Raw genomic sequence first — 22,525 nt, forward strand, 5'->3', positions numbered from 1 at the left:
CAAAGGGTTGAAGAAATTGCAGTTTCAATGCAGCTTCAAAAGGTTCTACACAATCCCAGCTGAGGAATAAGGGCCTTATCTAGCGAAACGAATAGTTGTTTTCTAAAAAAAATAACCACAAATGCTCATCTCAGACCAGCTTGTCTTCACGCATTAAGTAGTCACGTTAGAAAGGTTACGTGTGACGTAGGCAGAAGTATTGACCCAGTGTTTACAAAGCAAACGTGCAAAGAAAGTCAAATGCCCTTTATTAAAAAAAGGTAAAACAACGATGTTGGATGGTTTTGAAGTTGTAGGAGAAAATGAGATAAAGATTTTTTCACATTACTTTTTTGAACCGAAGTACACAGCTGAAGATTAACCGTGCTTGATCTTTTTAATGTGATTACGTAATGTGTGAAGTTAGTCTGCCCTCGACTAGTAGTCGTTCATTTTAAGCATTAGTTGACTATTAGTCGCACGTTTTTTAATAAACCATATCAATAATATTAATGAGCCTTTAATTGCCTTACCTAATAAGCACTCAAGCAATCGCACTGGCAGATATAATAATTATGAATGTTTATTGATGTATTCAACTGAGTGATTTAAGTGCATTACTTACCGTAATTACTTACCTGAGTTGTCTAACTGACACACTAATGTTAATTCAACCAGTTTGTATAAGGATTAGAGCATTTCTGTACATATGGTCAAGGTTTCATGTTGTTATTTGTGTATTGATTTATTTATTGTGATGTGATTTGATTCAAGTATCTATACAGTGTGTGTTAATAATCCCAACATGTTTATGAATCATTTTTAGATTTAAAGTGTCTTACTGAATCTTAAATACATATGTGTATGTGTAATAAAAGACATCAAAGAGGACTTGTGAAAGCAACAAGTAACTCTTGTCTCTTTCTTATTTACTGCAAAGACTACTGCTTACAGTCTTCCAGACTGCCAGGGACCTGTAACAGCAAGAAGACTGCATTAACGTTTTAATAAGTTATTGGTAACCTAGTGCTTTCTTTGTTTTCGGCTTAAGAGATAAAGTCAGCAATACATTTCCGCAGTAGTGATGCACCTGTATGCATGTTTCATACGGATTACATAATCTGACAATATTTGTTTTCTATTTGAATTGGTTCATTTAAAAGTAGACATTTCATTCTCTATAGATGTTTTTCATGTCTGTAAGGCAAGTATACACAGAGTTTCAAAGTTTCACGCTCAAGTTTAAAGAGACCGAGATGACAGAAAGCGAATCTTGTTTGCTTTTATTTTACAAAAGCTCAACGTTTTGTTGTTATTGTGAGTGCACACAAATGAACGTAGAGTCTTTACAGATTCTAAAGATGTATTACTTTGATCTTGTATGCGCAAAAATTACGGAGTATTTTAAGTGAAAGTGACCGCACAGGCGCCTCCATCTGTCATGCACACTTCACACACATTTTTTCTAGGATAACATTAGATTGAGCTGCCATGTAAAGTTGCTGCTACATACATCTTTCAAATGAAAAGCCATATTTGAATGATAAATGAGCGTTTGGATGTCCTATATTACCACATAGACCAGCCGTTAACGATCTGTCGTCACAGACTGCGTGACTTCACCACTTCCTGTGGAATTTTTTTTTCTGCAAGTAATAAAATTTGGTCGACCAAGCCTCTTCTCGCCGACTAATGGTTAGTCGCCTTTTAGGGGGCAGTCGCAGTGCTAGTGCAAGATAAGCATTTGTGGTTAAAAAGTTTTTTGTTTTATTTTCTTAGAAAATGGCCAATCGTTTCACTAGATAAGACACTTATTTCTCGGCTGGGATCGTGTAGAGCCCTTTGAAGCTGAATTGAAACTGCAATTAGGCTATTTAACACATTGGCGACCACTGAAGTCTGCTATATAGAGAAAAATCTTCAGGAATTATCAGGAATTATCATTTTTATTCTGGAAGTGAGCTAATCCTTTAGCTTCTGACTATTGCATTAAAATCTGCTTCTTGAGATACAAGCAGATTGTCAATTTCATGTAAAAGGCTTACATATATTTTCCCTTCTCTGTCTGGCAGGTGTAACATCCAGGACTACATGTGGCACAAGGGTGCCCGCTGCGAGTCGGTCATCACTGAGTTCCAGGTAATGTGCATCGCCATCGGGGCCTCCGCTTTCATGGTGCTCCTGCTGTTCATGATCATCGTTTGCTTTGCCAAGAAGCTGCACGTGCTCAAGACCGAGAACAACAAGTTGCGCAAGCGCAGGTGAGACTCTGGCCTGTGTGGTTACAGATTTCTAGAGAAAGTAAGACAAAGTAGAAGGCTTTATGGATTAAATGCTTTAAAAGCTCGTGTTGTGTGGCGGAATTAGGAAAAAATAAGTCGCACACAGTGGAGCTTGCCAAATAGTTGTGTAGTTATTGAAATAGCAACAATTCAATCTCATGACCTTCCTCAGGCATGTACCTGTACACCGTCAAAAGTTTGGAATACTTTAGAAAGAAGTCTTTTATGCTTACCAAGGCTGCATTTACACAAAATCATTCTCAAGTAGCAAGAGTATATTTGTAGCAATAGCCGAAAATACATTGTATGGGTCAAAATTATAGATTTTTCTTTTATGACAAAAATCATTAGGATATTAGTAAATATCATGTTCCATGAAGATATTTTGTAAATTTACTACCGTGAATATATCAAAACTTTTTGATTAGTAATATGCATTGCTAAGAACTTCATTTGGACAACTTTAAAGGCGATTTTCTCAGTATTTTGATTTTTTTGCACCCTCAGATTCCAGATTTTCAAATAGTTGTATCTCGACCAAATATTGCTATATAGTAAACCAGACATCAATGGAAAGCTTGTTCATTCCGCTTTCACATGATGTATAAAGCTCAATTTTGTGGTCCAGAGACACATTTGATCAAAAATACAGTAAAAACAGTAATATTGTGAAATATAACAATTTAAAATATATCTATCTCTCTCTCTTTCTTTCTCTCTCTCTCTTTCTTTCTCTCTCTCTCTCTCTCTCTCTCTCTCTCTCTCTCTCTATATATATATATATATATTTTTTTTTTTTTTTTTTTTATAAATGCAGACTTGGAGATCATAAGAGACTTCTTTCAAAATTGATTTAAAATCCTAATTATTCCATAATTTTGAACTGCAGTGTAAGATTGCTAGACGAAATCTCTTAATTAAGTTTCTTTAATATTTTTTTAAATACTTATTTAATGTTTAAATAAAGTTTAAGAAAAGGTTAAACCTGCTTGCCTTCTCAAACTGATTTTAGATGTTTTTAGGGACTTACACCAACTTGACCAGGCAGAGAAGCCAGCTTAAAGAGACAGTTCACCCAAAAATAAAAATTCTGGCATCATTTATTCACCCTCAAGTTGATTGTTGTTCCAAACCTATATGTGACCCTGGACCACAAAACAAGTCTTAAGTAGCATGGGTGTATTTGTAGCAATAGCCAAAAATAAATTTTGTATGGGTTAAAATTATTTTATTTTATGCCAAAAATCATTAGGATATTAAGTAAAAATCATGTTACATGAAGACATTTTGTAAATGTTTTACCATAAATATATAAAAACTTAATTTTTAATTAGTAATATGCATTGCTAAGAACTTCATTTTAAACTTTAAAGGTTGATTTTCTCAATATTTAGATTTTTTTGCACCCTCAGATTCCAGATTTTCAAATAGTTGTATTTCGAACCAAATATTGTCCTATCCTAACCACCATACATCAATGGAAAGCTTATTTATTCAGCTTTCAGATGATGTATACATTTTAATTTAAAAAAAAAAACGACTCATATGACTGTTTTTTATGGTCCAGGGTCACATATTAATTTCGTTCTTCTGCTGAACTGCAAAGAAGCTATTTTAAAGAATGTCATTTTTGAGTGAACTATGCCTTTAAACTAGCTGAGACCAGCAACCCAACTTAATCAGTGCTTTTACACTAGAGTGAAACAATAAAACAATAAATGTTTAGCTGAGAGAAACAACATAATAGTCTGCAGCATTGTAAATTCCCTGAAAAGTGTTAGTGCTAATCGGATGCTGCAGAGAGCAAATAATGCAGTGAGTGGCTGGCGTGCTAATGCTTAGCGTAGTGCGCTAGCAGCGGGCAGACTGCATGATGTCACAGGAGCTCCAGCTGAAAGTAGGGCAGTGCGATGGGGGAGGAGGGGCCGGCTGACCTACATACAGCTGTGAGACCCAGGGGGGTGTGGGGGTGGAAGCTACGGCCAGGAATTAAACAGCACACACCCTCCTCAAAGAACACAAGGAAAATGATGAGAGCAAGTGCCAGCTGAGAAACACAGAGTTTTGTAACAGGCTGCAGAGGAGGGTGGCCATGTTTGGAGGTGAGAGTGATGGAGGGGAGAAACTAGAGGCTAGAGAGGCAGGGCTGAGACTCAAGACATCAGACGCCCACCTCTCCATCTGCTACCAGTAAATGTGCTCGAATTCACTCTGTGCTAAACAACATTCAAATCTATAGGAAGATAAGGGAGGGGATGTTGATTCTATAAATTCTCAGTTGGTTTCACTTTAGGACTTAAATTAACATCATTTGGCAACTCAATACCAAAGCACTGAATGCTTCTAGAGACCTACACTGTATTATTTAAAAGTTTGGGGTCTAAAGGATTTTTTAAAATGTTTTTAATCTCTCTTATGCTCAGCAAGGCTGCACTCGCTTGTTCAAAATCAAAATAAATAATAATAAATATTATTACAATTTAAAAAAACAGTTTTCTGTTTTAATGTATTGTAAAATGTAATTTATTTCTGTAATGCAAAGCTGAATTTTCAGCATCTTTACTCCAGTCTTTAGTGTCACATGATCCTTCAGAAATTAAAATAATAATTTCTTTTACAAAAAAAATGTTTCTGTCCACAAACTTGAATATTAGTGTAGATCCTTAAAAAACAACAGTTTTTTTAATCGTTATATTTATGTGAATCTTAATAATATGAGCCATCATATTAATAAGCAGGCTTAAAATATTATTTTTGTATATTATATATATAACATAAATATTTATTTATGTATTGTTATTTATATATAATATCAAAATAAATATATTTATATATTATATAAATATATATAAAAATGTAAATACATAATTTTTATCCATTTTAATTGTTATTTATTTCAATGTATTAATTTTTAATTGATTGAATTTTAACTAAAAGTATTCTAAATTATTTTTAAAATGTCTAAATATATTTTTAATTTAATTTTTTTTTAAATATAATAGGATAGCAGAAATGTAATTATTTGTGTAATTGTAATTATTTATTAAGTTCAATTTATTAATTTGTAATTGATTCAATTTTAAAAATAATAAAAAATATAAAATTAAAAATTATAATTGAACTAAAAATATAGTTTTAATAAAAATAAATAAATAAATAATGTAAAAATAAATTAGAATTGAACTCAAATTATTACAAATATTATAATATGTAAATATAAAAATGTATTACTATATATATAATATATATATATATATATTTTTTTTTTAAATGTATTGTTTTTTTTGTTATTTTTTATTATATTCTTAAAAATATAATAGGATATAAGAAATGTAGTTTTTTTTTGTTTCATTTTAATTATTTATTTAGTTCAATTTATTAATTTGTAATTGATTTAAATAAAATTCTTAAATATTAAATATTCATATTTCTAATAAATTAGAATTGAACTAAAAATATAATAATAATTAATATGTAAATCTTAAAAAAGATTATATATATATGAAATATATATATATATATATATATATATCATATAAATATATATATTAAGTTTTTAAGATTAAGATCTTTAGAATTGAACTAAAAGTATTAAAAATATTATAATACTTAAATATTACAATTAATAACTATATATAATATATATATAAAAAATGTAAATATTTCAATATTTGTATATTTTATATATATATATATATATATATATATATATATATATATATATATATATATATATATATTATGTATAGTTTTTTATTTTTTGTTATTCATATAATGTGTAATTATATATATATATATATATATATATATATATTATGTATAGTTTTTTATTTTTTGTTATTCATATATAATATAAATGTATATTTTTGTAATATGTTATTTCAGTTTTTTTAATAACATAATAGCATAGCAGAAATGTAATTATTTTATTTGATTAATTTTATTTATAATTTTATTAAATGTATTAATTTGTAATTGATTACATTTTTACAAAAAATAAAAGTTTTTGAAATATATAATAATAATTAATATGTAAATATTAATATTAATTACTATACACACACACACACACATTTAGTATATATTTGAAAACAAGAAGAGTAATGGGTAATGGAATGTCGAGAAGGAAATGGGAAGAAACTGCGATCATCACATAAGTCCAGCTTAATTTATTGATGATGAAATGTGTCTGGAACTTCCAATATTTTAAAAAGCGTTTCATATATGTTACGTTTAAGAAAAAGGCGTGATTTTGTCATCAGGTATGTTGCATCACAGGTTGTGTTCTGAATGTGTGTCTAAACTTCTTCCTCCAAAGCAGTCCTAGAATTGCACTAATTCTCTTTTCTCTTGCTCTCTCTCTCTCTTTCTCTCTGTGTTCTCTGTCCTTCATAACCTCTTCATTCTTAAATTCGTCCCCTGTATATTTTCCATTGTGTCCTTGTGTCTCCCTATACTTCTCATTTTCCCACAACGCTCCCTCCATTCCATCACTCTCCTTCTTTTTGTCCTCCCCGCCCCCTCCCCAACCTCGCAGCAGTAAGTACCGTCCTTCCTCGGAGCACCACAATGATAATTTCTCGTTGTCCACCATCGCTGAGGGCTCCCATCCAAATGTAAGGAAACTTTGCGACACCCCTCCTAACCTCCCTCATGCCCGTGCTTTGGCTTACTATGATAACATTATCTGTCAGGTAACGTGTTTCTCGTCTTTCTCTTTCCTCTCCCCCTCCTTCCCCTCTCTGCATGGACCCCGAGCGTAACCTTTCGGTAAGGGAGGGGGCGCACGGCGCACAGAGAGATGGGAGCGTTTTCTCCGCTGAAAAGGTCTGCTCTCAGATAGGAGTGTGGTTACTGAGGCAACAGTTGTTACCATAGCAACAGGGTAACCGGGAAACAGCCAAGAAAAAAAAAAAGCTGGTGTGTGTTTTTTGTTGCGAGCGCCGCTTTTGATGCTCCGTTAATGGTGGGGCTCGGCGCTGCTGTGGCTGACCTGAGTCTGTCGTGTCTGTCAGCCTCTCCCCGACACGCCATCCATCCTCACCGCCGTGTCTCTAGATGAGCCGATAGTCTAGCCTGTAGACGCACTCTTTAACAGGGGTTTGAGAGACTCATGGGAAGGCGGCCCTATTGATCCCACGCAAGAATCAATACAGAGGCAGACCTGGAAGACACGTTCTCCCCGATACATACATATACATATAAGCAGGCCATTTGTTTTAAACATAATTCCTTTTGGAATTTGGTTAGAGGTGATTTGAGGATTCTAGGTCCTGTCTGTGATATGTTACGGTTCAGAGGAATGTGTGTGAGAGGTCTATTCACTTTAATTTAATTATTAATTTAAATTTTATTTTAAACTATATATTATTTTGTGGATGATATATATTTTTTTAAGTGACTATATATATATAAAGTGAAATATTTCTTATTTCACATTAGATATAGTTTAAAACTGGTTGAAAAAAATATTTTTTTCTGACTGAATTTTTAAAAAATAAATTAAAATGTAAAAGTATTTAAATGTAATATTAAGCAGTGCTTAATTATTAATATTTATAATACGTATTATACATACAGAAATATAATACATAATTGTATTTTTTCTTTTTAAAAGTGATTTTGAGGAATATTTTTTATATATTTTAAAGTATTTTATTTTATTAAAAAATAATTAATTATTGTTTAGTTAAATTTATTATTTGTGATATATTTTTAAAAAATATATATTTACAATTATTAATACATAATTTATTTTTTAAGCGATGTTGAGGAATATTTCTTATTTTACATGTGAATAATTACAGATATCTTATGAAACTGATTAAAAAATTTGCATTCATTTTATTTTTATTCAAATATATAGTCATTAATTTTTATTTATTTTAATGTATTATTTTTTGGGTTGATTTCATTTTTAAAAATAAAATAGGATTGCAGAAATGTAATTATTAATTTTAATTTATCATTTGTTTTATTTGAAAAAAGTTATAATTTAAAAGTATTTAAAATAAAATAGGATAGCAGAAATGTAATTATTTTTTATTTGTAATCATTATTATTATTATTATTTATTTTTTATTATTTGTGATTGAAAATAAATAATAATTTAAAGTATTTAAAAAAATTATATTAATTAATACTTAATTAATACTGTTTACAATGATTTGTACATTTTATTTTAAAATAATAAAATTGTTTTATTGATTGATTTCGTAAAAAAAGAACTACAGACATCAAATTAAGATAGCACAAATGTAATTATTATTATTTATTATTTGTATTAAATTTGATTTATTATTCAGTTTCTTTTATTAATATGTGATTAATAAATTTTGTAAAAGAAAATATAACTCAGACAATAATAATAAATAATAATTATATTATAATTATATTTTAATAATAATTATAATTATAACTTAATAAATGTAATTCTTATTTTATTTGCTTAGCTTGAATAATTTATTATTTGTGATTTTGTTTTAATAAATTAGAATTTAAAAGTATTTAAAATTAATATTAATTAATGCCTAATTATTAATATTATTCACAATGATTAATACTAATTAATACAATACAAAAATTTTATTTTTCAGTAATTGTTAATTTTGTCAAGTTGATTTTGTTAAAAAAACCTAACACATAGAACTACAGATATTAAATTAATAAGATAGCAGAAATGTAATTATTGTTTATTATTATTTTTATTACAATTTATTTTATCATTTGATTTTATTTATTGATATGTATTTGATTGAATTTGTAAAAATTTTTTAAATATATTAACAAATTAATATTTAGTTAATTAATTAAGTAATATTTTTATTGATTTTGTAAAAAAAAAAACTGAACTACAGGCATTACATAAATTAGGATAGCAGAAATGCAGTAATTATTATTTTTATTAAATAATTTTGTATTAGGTTGTATTTATTAATATGTATTTGATTGAATTTGTAAAAAATTAATATTAATTATTACTTTATTTTTAATATTAAATACAATGATTAATACATAATTTAATTTTAATTTAGTATTTTATTGATTGATTTTGTAAAAAAAAAAAAAAAAATAGAACTGTCAGACATTAATAACTTTTTTATTTAAATATTAAATAAGTAAAATAATGAAATCATCTTTATGTTTAATTTATTGATTTTTAATTGATAGTTTTTTCCAAAAATGTAATCAATTGTAATTTATTTTTTTAATTTTGTCAGGTGTATCAGTAATGGTGGCGTACTGTGTGTGATCGCATTGAATTTTGTGATTTTGTGTTTTTCTGGAAAACAGAGCATTCAGTTTAGGAGATGTTTTCTAACCTGAAGGAAAGATAATACATAATGTGTATAAGGTCTAGAAAGGTAATGAAATTCACTCAGATATCTCAGTGCGGTCTCTATTTACAGCAAACACAATGACAGATTTTTAAGGGCGAGTTAATGGCAGCATCTCTGGTTCCAGCATTGTGCCCTGATTGCAGACCTTGGACTCCGCTGAGAGAGCCCACCCACGCCACCCTCCTCCCCCTTCACCCCGCTCCCCTTCTCTCTTCCTCTGCACCGCTGCATGTCTGATTGTTCACACGGACCTGCTAGTGGTCCTGTGATCTGCTGCTGCTTGTCCACTGCATCGCATTAATATACCTGTCTGTCGTTTCACTCGTTTATCCTGGTTCAGAAAGATGAGAGGGTGAGTGGGCTCTCTCTGTGCCAGATCTCACCGACCAATGAAGTGCTGAGAGAAAGATGCAGGATAAACATCTGAGATGCAACGTCTCACTGCCGCCCATGGGTGGCGTAACACTTGGCTAACATGTCTGCCGCATGGGTAGATGTAGATCTAACACGGGCGTCGTTCTCTTCTGTGGGATAACCATAACAACACAGCTTCTTCTCGTTTCAAATCTGATGTGTCTTGGAAAATATAGTATTGCAATGGAAAATACAGGAGTTTTTTGCAATAGAATAGATATTTTGTTAATAAGATATGCATTTTTGAACCCCTTGGTTATATTATGTTTACTATAGCTCAACCGGTGGATTGTTTAATAAAAACAAAATCTCAAAAACTTTCAATAAGTATAACATCTACATTTAATATCCATGCATTTGTCGTTTACAGCTTGGATGCATCAAAAAGGACATGAATTCAATGTCTTTAGGACCTGAGCTCAGGATTTTTTAAAAGACAGTTTTACAGTACACCCCAAAAATAAAAATAAAATTGTCATTATTTACTGACCATTATGTTTTATCAAACATATGTTGTTATTTATTCCATTGAACACAAAAGGAGAAATCTTTGAGAATTTTAGGGGTCGACCGATTATCGGCCTGGCCGATATTAAGCATTTTTATGGTTATTATCGGTTTAACATTTAACGGTTATCATTTTCAAAACCAATTTGTTGATAAAATAATTTGAAAGCAGTTATAGCAAGTTTTTGTCAGAGCCCTTGTTAATTTTGACATTAATTTTAACTATGTCGGTTAAAGATATCGGTAATCGGCCTACTTGATCTGTAATAATCGATATCGGCATTCTTTTTAATGTTTTTTTTGTTGTTGTAATTTTTCAAGATAAAGTAATGTAACAGAAATGTAATTATTATTTTATTTTTTAATTTTAAATTATTGCTTAGTTTAATTTATTATTTGTGATTGAATTTTTTAAAATAAATATTATATATATTAGTGAATACTTAATTATTAATATTATTTACAATTATTAATACATAATCTTATTTTTAGTAATTGTTTTATTAATTGGTTTTGTAAAAAAATACAGACATTTAGATAAATTAGGATAGCAGAAATTTAATTTTTAATTTTGATAATTTAATTATTATTCAGTAGTTTATTTTTATTAAATGTTATTTCTAATTTTATTAATATGTATAATAATATAATTTAATTAATTTAATATATTAACCAATTCATATTATTTATTACTTAATTATTAATATAATTACAATGATTAATACATCATTTTATTTCAATTTAATACATTATTAATTGATTTTAGATAGAACTAATAATAACCTAATAAATAACTGTTTTATTTAAATATTAAATAAAATGAATAAGTAATAAGAATAAGAAAAAAATTATTATTAAATCATTTTTATGTTTAATATATTCATTTTTAAATAAACATGTTTTGTAAAAATCGGTATTAGTCATTTTTAAAAACCGATTTGTCGCTAAAATCATTTAAATTTACAGTAAAAAATTACAGTATATATGATCTTTTGTCATTAAAATAATTGGTTTTTGCCACAAATTAAAAAACGTATATATATAAATAAATATATTAAGCTATTTAAGCATATATAAAAAATTATATATTAAGCATTTTTATAGTTATCGCTATCTGTAGTTTTTTGAAAATAATTTAAAACCATTTAATGAACGTTTTTGTCAAAGCCCTTGTTATTCTTAATTTTGACATTCATTTTCATTTTTACACCAGACATACATATCGGTTAACAATATCGGTTATCGGTCTACTTGATCTGTAATAATCGGTATCAGCATAGGCCCTGAAAAACATATATCGGTCGACCCGATATATGATATAATTTTTCAAGATAAAATGGGATCACAGAAATGTAATTATTATTTTTTTTTATTATTATTGCTTAGTTTAATTTATTATTTGTGACTGAATTCTTACAAATAAATTATAATTTAAAAGTAATCAAAAATAATATTAATTAATACTTAATTATTAATATTATTTACAATTGTTATTACATAATCTTATTTTTAGTAATTGTTTTATTAATTGGTTTTGTTAAAAAAAATAAGATAAATAAATTAGGATAGCAGAAATTTTATTTTTAATTTTAATAATTTAATTATTATTATTCATTATTTTTATTTTTATTAAATGTTATTTATAATTGTATTAATATGTAATTGATTGAATTTGTAAAAAATTATGATTTAATAAATTTAATATATTAACCAATTCATATTATTTATTACTTAATTATTAATATTATTACAATGATTAATACATCATTTTATTTCAATTTAATAAATTATTGATTGATTTTGTAAAACACAATAGAACTCAGACAATAATAACCTAATAAATAACTTTTTTATTTAAATATTAAATCAAATTAAGAAATAAGAAAAAATTGAATTATTAAATAATGTTAATGTTTAATTTAATAATTTTTAATTAAGCATTTTTTTATTAATATCGGTATTGGTAATTTTTTAAAACGATTTGTCTTTAAAATATTTTTTTTTTTTAAATTAGCGTATATATGATCTTTTGTCATAAAAATAGTAAGTTTTTGCCACAAAATAAAAAAAAGATATATAAATGAATATATTAAGCATTTTAAGCATATATAAATAAAAATATGAAACATTTTTATGGTCATCGGTGTCTGTAATTTTTTGAAAATAATTTAAAGCCATTTAAAGAACGTTTTTGTCAAAGCCCATGTTATTCTTAATTTTAACATTAATTTTAATTTTTACACCAGACATACATATCGGTTAATAATATCGGTATCGGTCTACTTGATCTGTAATAATTGGTATCAGCATAGGCCCTGAAAAACACATATTTTTCTATATTTCTTTCCTAAAAAAAAAAAAAAAGAAAGAAAAAGAAAGAAAGAAATTTATACAATATATATAAATTTTTGCCATAAAAAAGACAGAAAGAAATATATATAAATATATAAAAAATATATATATATATATAGATATAGATATATATAGAGAGAGAGAGATATAGATATATATTTGTCTTAAAAGTAGTCCATCTGTCTAGTCTGCTAAATTTCAGATCTTTTTAAACCATATGCATGATAATATCTTTGTGGTGAGCAGACCAAATCTTAAACTGTCATTTTAAATCTAGCACACATTAAATGTGTGTATATTTTTTCCCTCAAAGACAAAAACCTAAAGACCATAAAGGGCCCTAGATATACTCCCACAATGTTAATACTTGAGTAAAACAAAAAACCTCAGGCGTCTCTAAGGTGGGAACACTTCCCACCACTAAAGGACCTTACACAAAGGGCTGTTTCCCTGCCCTTCTGTCTGTCTTTCCCTGTCTCTTTCTTTCTGTCTGAGTCTCTATCTCTGTTTCATTCTGATTAAAATATGATATTTATGAGGTATATAATCCTCTCAATGCCCCCACCCCTCAGAAAACCATGAGCAGATACACCTGGGAGTGTAAGACCAAAGAGGAGCCCGACTGTGAGGTAAGACCTACAACCCCACAGCTCCGCCCAAAAGGACAGCAGCTGTCCTTTTATTGTGCTGTTCTCCTGTCAATCAAACTGTACTGACCAATCCTGGCCCTTCTTGCCATCATCATCATCACAGTGGAACCAAACTAACAGTATGGTCCATTTAAAGTCTTAAAGGAATAGTTCAGCCCAAAATGTAAGTTCTGTCATCATTTACTTACCTTCATGCCGTTCCAAACCTGTATGACTTACTTTCTTCTGTTAAACTTTTAAAAAAGCACCATAAAAGTGGTCCTTTCTTGAATTCGTTTTGATAAAACAGCTTTTTAAGGAACAGCTACAGGAACAACATGAGAGTGAGGAAAAGATTTTTGGGTTAATAATAATGGACACTAACAGAAAAGGTCACTTACAAATAGTATAGACCATTAGAGGAATTCACATCTGTGGCTGTATATAGTTTCCACAAGAGTCGTCTGCAGAAATATAATATGCCAGTATGAGATCAAGAATGAAATAAATTCTCCAAATCCTTTCATGACCTCTAGACAATATAGGACACCGAAATTGATTGTCTCTTCCGGCTGCGTAGAGACTTGGAGCTCATCATCGTAGAGAAAACACTACTGAAAATGAAATGCATGCCATGAAACGAGGAATCTCTCAAGACAGGACGGGGAGGGGAGAAAAAAATGTGGACAGTCGGGGCTCTTTATTACCATCAGCTCAGAGCTGCTGCTCAACGGATCGATATCCGCTTGAGTAAAAGAGCCCGGCTCTGGCTAGCAGCCAAAACACCCTCTATCTCTCTCTCTTTCTCTCCGTTTCGCTCCACACACACAGACCTAAACCCTCAGGGAGGGTCTGTGACTTGACAGATGTTTTGGAATGAAATAGACCATATATAAACTAGAGCGGAAAGGTCAGATAAGTGAAGTGGTAGCTGAATATTCTTCAGACTGAGATTTTGACTTGACTTAAAGGAGCAGCTCGGTTCAAAACTTTAATTTATTCACCCTCAGTGTGTCGTTCCAAACTTGTATGAAAAAATAGAGGACATTTTGAAGAATGTTGCTGACCAAACAGTTTCAGTTTCCATTGACTTCCTTTATACACTCTTAAAAATAAAAGTTCCAAAAGGAGTTTTTGCAGTGATGCCATATAAAAGAACCATTTTTGGTTTCCCAAAGAATCTTTCAGTAAACAGTTCCTAAAAGAACCATTTTGAAGAATATTAAGAATATAAAGAACCTTTTCTGCGTTTGAAAGGTTCCATGAATGTTCAAGGTTGTTCATAAAATCATTGATGCCAATAAAGAACCTTTATTTTTAAAAGTGTATAGTACACTCTTCAAAATGTCTTCTTTTGCGTTCCAAAGATAAAAGAAAGTCAGAATGTTCATTTTTGGTTGAACTATCACTTTAAGACAACACATGGACCATGCTGGTACACTTAAAAAGCTGGATCTGTCCAACCAGTCACTGCGGTTTTGACCTCTATCCTCAGCACTTTCAAAATGTATACAGTGAAATCTAACTTTATTCACAGAATATAAATGTGGACCCACTGCTCTATTCCTATGTGTCCTTTTGTCCCTCTGTCCACTCCAGTTTTGTGCTATAGACTAGTGAACTTTGTGCTATAGCCCCTGATTTTAATGTACAGTCTCCCTTTCTTGTTGCTGTCGCATCGTCTTGGTGTCCTTCCTCAAGGCTTTGTAGTTTACTGCAACTGACACTTATTTAGGGTCCATTTCAGTTAAGACACTGCCTTATAAAGAAGCTAGGTTATGTTAAAGGATTAGTTCACTCCTGAGTTAAAATTTCCTGATAATTTACTCACCGCCATATCATCCAAGATGTTCGTGTCTTTCTTTCTTCAGACAAAAATAAATTAAGGTTTTTGAGGAAAACATTCGAGGACTTAAATGGGGATCAGCGGGTTGAGGGTCCAAATTGTAGTTTCATTGCAGCTTCAAAGGGCTCTACACGATCCCAGCCAAGGAATAAGGGTCTTATCTAACAAAACGATTGGCCATTTTCTAATTTTTTTAAATTATGTACTTTTTAACCACAAATACTTGTCTTGCACTAGCTTGAATTGGCGCATCACGTAGTCACGTGTGATAGGTGGACGTACCAACCCAGTGTTTACAAAGCAAACAACGACGAAAGTCAAGCGTCCTTTACAAAAAGGTAAAACAATGATGTTGGACGATTTTGAAGTTGGAGAAGAAAATGAGATGAACCAAAGTAAACAGACAAAGAACTAACTGTGTGTAACCTTTTCAAGACAAGCATTTGTGGTTAAAAAGTATATATATTTGTATTTTTCTTAGAAAATGACCGATTCTTTCACTAGATAAGACCCTTATTCCTTGGCTGGGATTGTGTAGAGCCCTCTGAAGCTGCATTGAAACTGCAATTTGGACCTTCAACCCATTGGCTCCCATTGATGTCCACTATATGGAGAAAAATCACGCAAATGTAATTTCTTTTCCACTGAACAAAGAAAGGCATGAACACCTTGGATGACGTGAGCAAATTATTAGGGAATTTTTATCATCGAAGTGAACTAATCCCATATAAATTTTAGTGCCTGCAAAATAATATACATACTTATATACTATATACCTTTATAAAATATAAAAACTACTGTTCAAAAGTTCGTTTTTTTTTTTTAAATGAAGGCTGTTTTGTTCACCAGAGCTGTAATTATTTTATCAAAAATACAGTGAAAACTGTACTATAGTGAAATATTATTGCAATTTAAATTGATAGTTCTCTATTTTAATGTGTTTTAAATGTAGTTTATTCCTGTGATCCAAAGCAAAAAAAATTTTTTTGAATAATTAGGAATGGTTAACAATAGAACTTAAATGGCTAATACCTGTCAGCTATCTCTCAACTGTTTAACTCTGTTTAATTAAACTAATATAAAACTGCATTAAAGGGAACCCGTGTGTTAAGACTTCTATGGCTTAATATAACGTCTTTTACTAAAATTTGAAAGAAAAAACCCATGAAAGATATTTTAAAAATCCACATCGTTTTACGATGCAAAATAGCTGCACTTGGTGAGCTGATGGCGCTATCTATTGCTATTTTTACCGCAACCACAACTCAGAAAATAAAATACTGATATGATGCCACATCTTGCGGTTTTTGGTTGCAATTATCAGTCAAAGGGCAACAAGAGAAGCAATGTAAGTCTTCATTGCTTTTCCTAGAGATAAGAAGAGGAGAACAGAACAGGAGGATGCCTGCGTACAAATAAAACTTCCCAAAGACCCGCGTCTTTGTTCTCTCCACTTCATCCCTGATGCCTCTGAGGCTTTTAGTAGACCACAGCGACTGAAAGAGCTTACAAACGGCAGAAACAAGAAACACTAGATGCCATCCTGGCAGGATGTAAACATGCAACACTTGTTTTGACGCTGTAGCCACTGAAGGAGTTTCTCAGCGTGGATTTCACTCGATATCGGCAGGGTTTAGACTCCTTGTGGGGAAAAATCTATGGTGTGGCATTTGGTTTAAGCCAAATGTGGTCATCCTATCAGTATTTTCTTTTCCGAGTTGTGTTGTGGTAAAAATAGCAACAGGTAGCGGCAGTAGCTCACGAGTGCAACCATTTGACATCATCAAAATAATGGCGTCCCCCATAGTCCGAAATATGCATAAAACGATGTGGATATTTTGAACAATGTAAATCTTTCAGGGGTTTCCACTACATATTTTACAAATTAAGCCATACAAGTCTTAATGGCGGGGTTGCAGTACATGATAAGAACACTTCTCATTAATAGCATAGCTAATGTTGACTGGAAGGATGCAAAGAAATTTTCATCAGTCATCTCCATCGTGACTCTCTCTATATCCAAAGAAAATCCCTCAAACGTCCCAAAAGAAGTGTAACCCACCTCCACATCCAACCACAAATAAAAAGCACATTTTCTAGTTTCATGCCGACGGAAGAAAGGACGCCCCCTATCCAGTAACCATGGAGGTGGCGTATCCCCACGTCCTGCCCGAAGTTACAATCTAAGTCATCACTGAATGGGTAAATCATCTTTAGTTGTCTCTACTGAGTTCAAAATGTGACACACTCGTGCCTTAAACCCAACTACAACAAGAACCAAACTAGTTTAGGTCACCCAGCTTCCCTGAAAACACGTTGGCTTCACCAGCTCTGGATTGAGGGTGTCTGTATTCCCTAAAACGAGTTGCTTTTGTATTTAAGATCAGCTTTAATTCACTTTGAGGTTAACTTTAGATGATCAAAGGATGTACAAGTCTTGTCTCATTTATTTGTTTCGATTACTGCACTAATTACAGGCCACTGAATGGTTATTCCACAGGGAGAGAGAGAGAGAAAGAAAGAGAGGGCTAGGCTTTATTCCTATGGCAGGTGAGCTCCTCTTGTCAGAGCTCTTGTTTCAGTCCATGGCTTTTCCTGTTCCCTGGCGGGACAGGAGTGTGGGATGGGGCTGTATGAGCTTTGATGGGTTTGCATGTATGCATGTGTGTCAGGACGGGTGGATCATACAGCCTCCGCTCTGCCCAGAGGAGAAAACCTCAGCCTCAGCCATTGATCGACTGCAATCAATCGATTTAGTTGATGCAAGATTCTGTTCCTGCAGTGCCGTCACACTCCAATTTGGATGTGATGCCAAAGTGTTTTGGAAACAGAATTTATATTTATATATTTTTTTTTTTTTTTTTTTATGTAAACGACTAAATTTATTCACTAACAATTGCACATTATCTAATTTTTTTATTTTTTATTAAAGTAGTATGGAGACGTAATGAGCAATATGATTTATTTATTTACTTTACAATCGCACATTATCCAAATACAAAAAGTAGTAAGGAGGTGTAAGCAATATGATTTTTTTTAATTTTCAATATAACATTATTAAATTAAATTTATTAAATTATTTAATATTTAAAATATCTGTTTTAATAGAAGTTATTTATTCTTATTTATTTATTTATTTTTGGATAAAGTAGTACATTATGAGTATGATTTTTTTTTTTTAATCGTTTATTAAATTTGCAATTGCACATTATGTAATTAAAACACCATTGTATTAAAATAGCAGTATGTAATGAACAACACAATTTATTTATTTAACTTACAATTGCAAATTATTAATTTTTTAAATATATAATTTAGTATGAGCAATACGATTTATTTAATTTTGATTTTAAATTGCTTAAAAATGTATTGGATAATTTGCAAATGAAAGTAAGTAAATAAATAACATCTGTACAATTTGAATGGAATTTATTTTTATTTTATTTTTTATTATTGTTAAATAAAGTAATACATTATGGGCATAATTTTTTTTTTTTTTTTTTTACTCATTTAACAAATTTACAATTGCACATTATATTATAGTAGGAGATGAAATTAGCTATATAATTTCTTTATGTTCTATTATAAAATACTTACAAATTCATTGGATAATTTAAAATGAAAGTAAATAAATAAATAACATCTGTATGATTTTAATGAAATTTTTATTTATTTTTACTTTTGGATACATTAGTACTTTATAAGCATGTGTTTATTTTTTATTTATTTATTATCTAATTATAGTAGATGTAATGAGCAATATTATTTTTTAATTTTAAAATATAAAAAAATGTATTGGATAATTTGCAAATGAACGTAGATAAATAAATAACATCTGTATAATTTTAATGGAATTTATTTATTTTTCTTATTTTTGGATAAAGTAGTACATTATACGCATGACTTATTTGTATTTTATTTAATAATGTAACAAATTTACAATTGCACATTATCTAATTAAAAAAACGATTTTATTAAAATAGTATTAGATGTAATGAACACTATGATTTATTTATTTACCTTACAATTGCACATAATTACATTTTAAATAATAGTGTAGGAAATGTAATGAGCAATATTAATTTTTTTTATTTTAAATACTTAAAAAATATGGGAATTTTTGATTTTTTGGGACTGGAATTTGCTAATTAAATAAATAAAATCACTATTAAAAATAATTTAAATTAAATAACATCTCCTGTACTACTTTAATGAAATTTGTTTATTTTTATCTTTTTTTTTTTTTATAAAGTAGTACATTATAAGCATTATTTATTTATTTATTTTTTATTTAAAAAGTAGGAGGCGTAATAAACAATATGAGGTTGTTATAGACGTCTAACATGGGACTGTCATTTCTCAGGATGATCCTAATACCCAGAACAAGCTGGAGGACCCCGTGAAGGCCCCCCCACCCAAAGAGGACGAGTCGCTGAACATCCAGAACTCGCTCACCCCTAAGCACGAGAACCATAAGGTGCTGGGCGAGGAGAACTCTTCGGAGGTAAACTCGCTGCAGAACAACATGATGTAGAACAGAAACAAAAGCACCCCACGCCATCACGTCCACGATCACTTAAAGCATCGAGCAGCAGACGCTACGAGCAGCCACACCCACCACACCATCACCACACCACAGAAAACTTTGAAAAAACCCCGCCCCTCGTACCCACTCAGTCTCCGCCTCCTGCCCCACCCCTTGTTGCAGTCTTTTTGCCCTGTAGTCGACCCGCCCCTGACCCAGCCCTTATATATATAGATATATAGATATAAATATACACACACCCACCCCTGCCTAACTGAATTACGGCATGCGTTGGTGTATATTGTAAAAAAGAAGAAAAAAGTAAAACGTATTCGGGGTTTAAAATATAAAACGTTGTCATAAAAAGAAAAAGCTACTGAGAGGTTTTGATGTTTGTCTGACTAATTCAGTGAGTATGTATAAATATATGGAAAAAATGCTTGGATTGATATAAAGAAAAAAAAAACACAATGTGTCTTTGTTTTGATGTGATTTCTAATCCTTTGATGTACTTGTTTTATTTTGTACTTTTTTGGGAATATAAACTACGAAGAGAAAAAAATCTGACAGTTGTTGAAATAAACCTTTTTAACACTAAACTCCTTGTCCCTGTGTGGTCCTAGCCTGCGTTTTCTTCCCTGGCCAGATGCTGTCTTGCGCTCACTATATCTCTTGCTTTGCTTGGTATTGCGCATGGCTTTTGATACCTGCCCTGAAGTCTGCATCACTTTAGACCTTCACACTGACAACAGGGTTGTGCAAAAGCTGGTAAGGCTGTAATAAGGTGGGTGACCCCAAATCAAGCATCAGTCATGCAATAGTTCACCCAAAAGTGAAAATTCTGTCATTAATTTCTCACCCTCATGTCATTTTAAAGACCTTCATTCATCTTCAGAACACAAATTAAGATATTTTTGATGAAATCGTGAGCTTTCTGACCTTTTACAGACGGCAACGCAACTATCAAGGCCCAGAATTTTAGTAAGGACATCGTTAAAATAGTCCATGTGACATCAGTGGTTCAACCGTAGTGTTATGTAGCTACAAGAATACTTTTTGTGTGAAAAGAAAAAAGCAAAGTTATTCATGTCAGTTTTTTACACACATTGATGAGAGTACCATGATTTCATTAAAAAAACCAAAGATAAACAAAGGTCTCTCAGGTTTAGACAACATGAGAGTGAGTAATTAATGACAGAATTTTAATTTCTGGGTGAACTGTGCCTTTAAAGCACTGGTCTTCAACCTTTTCAAATTTAGCCTTGCATAATAAGCCTGACTTATAATAACCTATCCATATATTGTCAGGGGGAAAAATGGCATAAATTGTTTCCTGAGTTACACTCAAGGGCTTGAAATAGTTAACCATGGTTCATTCTAACCCCCGTTTGGAATCCTGGGTTATCTTGCTATGTATTTCACACTGCACACACACGTTCACCTAAAAATGAAAATTCTGTCATTAATTACTCACCCTCATGTCATTCTAAACCTGTAAGACCTTTGTTCATCTTCAGAACACAAATTAAGATATTTTTGATGAAATCTGAGCACTATGCACTGACCCTGCGTAGACAGCATTGTAACTGAAATGTTCCCAGGTCCAGAAAGGTAGTAAGGACATTGATGAAATAGTCCATGTGGCATCAGTGATTCAACTGTAATGTTATAAAGCTATGATAATGCTTTTTGTGTGCAAAAAAACAAACAAAAACAACCACTTTATTTAACAGTTTCAACTCTTCCGTGTCAGTCTTCGAAATGCATTCACAAGAATACCACAAGGATTTCATCAAAAATATTTTAATTTGTGTTACAAAGATGAACAAAGGTCTTAACGGGTTTGGAAGGACATGAAGGTGAGTAATTAATGACAGAATTTTCAAAGGTATCTTTTCCATGTTAATCAGAGTTTTTGACCTAACTAACTGCGACGACAACACGTGACATTCCCGTTATAGAAACGGTTTCTATTTCTGCAATGTGGCGGCTGGAACAACAGCAACTATGACAATTATAATCTCAGGTACTGATTATGTGCTTTATTCAATCTTAAAAGTGTCTAATGTGAGTTTGAATATCATTTTGCATGCCTTTTATAGCCATACTGAAATCAATAATAGATTTACCTCCATCTTGAAAATAAATTTAAGCAAACGTAATCCGTTAAAACAGCGAACTCAATGCGAACCAAAAAGTTAACAAAGATCATATCAGTCACTTAGTATGTAGTTTTAATAATGTTTAAAAAGGTTTAATATTTCTGAATTAGATTATAAGCGTTTTGTTGGGAGTGCAGTGCGCTTTTCACTTCTGAAATTCAAAAGCTTTCTGACCCTCCATTGATACTGAAATATTAGCAAACAAAGCTACGAGAGTACTATTGGTGCGTGAAAAAAACAGAAATAACTTTATTCAACAACTCTTCTCTTTTGCTTTACCACTGAACCACTAATCTATTTTAATAATGTCCTGAACCTGGGAAAGGAAAATAAAATTTCACTCCTCAGGGGCCCTCCCTCCACTTGGGGCCCTGGTAATTAATGCTGCGTTCCAGGCAGGTTTTTTAACTGGTAAATCACTTCAAACCACGACTCACGACTTTGTAGCGTTACAGGCAAGTCACGGCAAACTGCCTGGGCACATTTATG

The 22,525-nt window shown here is 30.9% G+C and overlaps 1 protein-coding gene across 7 annotated transcripts in view; it reads left to right on the forward strand.

Annotated features, from left to right (window-relative positions):
• Positions 1–20,473, forward strand: part of cspg5a (chondroitin sulfate proteoglycan 5a) — a 47,170-nt gene extending 26,697 nt beyond the window's left edge. The window contains exons 3-6 of one of the 7 annotated variants that reach the window (XM_073847263.1): positions 2,052–2,240; positions 6,799–6,955; positions 13,447–13,503; positions 19,713–20,473. In XM_073847263.1, coding sequence (XP_073703364.1) covers positions 2,052–2,240; positions 6,799–6,955; positions 13,447–13,503; positions 19,713–19,883 — 574 coding nt within the window. In that variant the 3' untranslated portion in view covers positions 19,884–20,473. The remainder of the gene's footprint in view (positions 1–2,051; positions 2,241–6,798; positions 6,956–13,446; positions 13,504–19,712) is intronic. The other 6 variants (XM_073847266.1, XM_073847264.1, XM_073847267.1 and 3 more) reach the window with 6 other exon arrangements.
• The last annotated feature ends 2,052 nt before the right edge of the window (positions 20,474–22,525 follow it).

Source organism: Garra rufa, chromosome 9, assembly GCF_049309525.1.
Source record: "Garra rufa chromosome 9, GarRuf1.0, whole genome shotgun sequence".
NCBI classification, from domain to species: domain Eukaryota; kingdom Metazoa; phylum Chordata; class Actinopteri; order Cypriniformes; family Cyprinidae; genus Garra; species Garra rufa.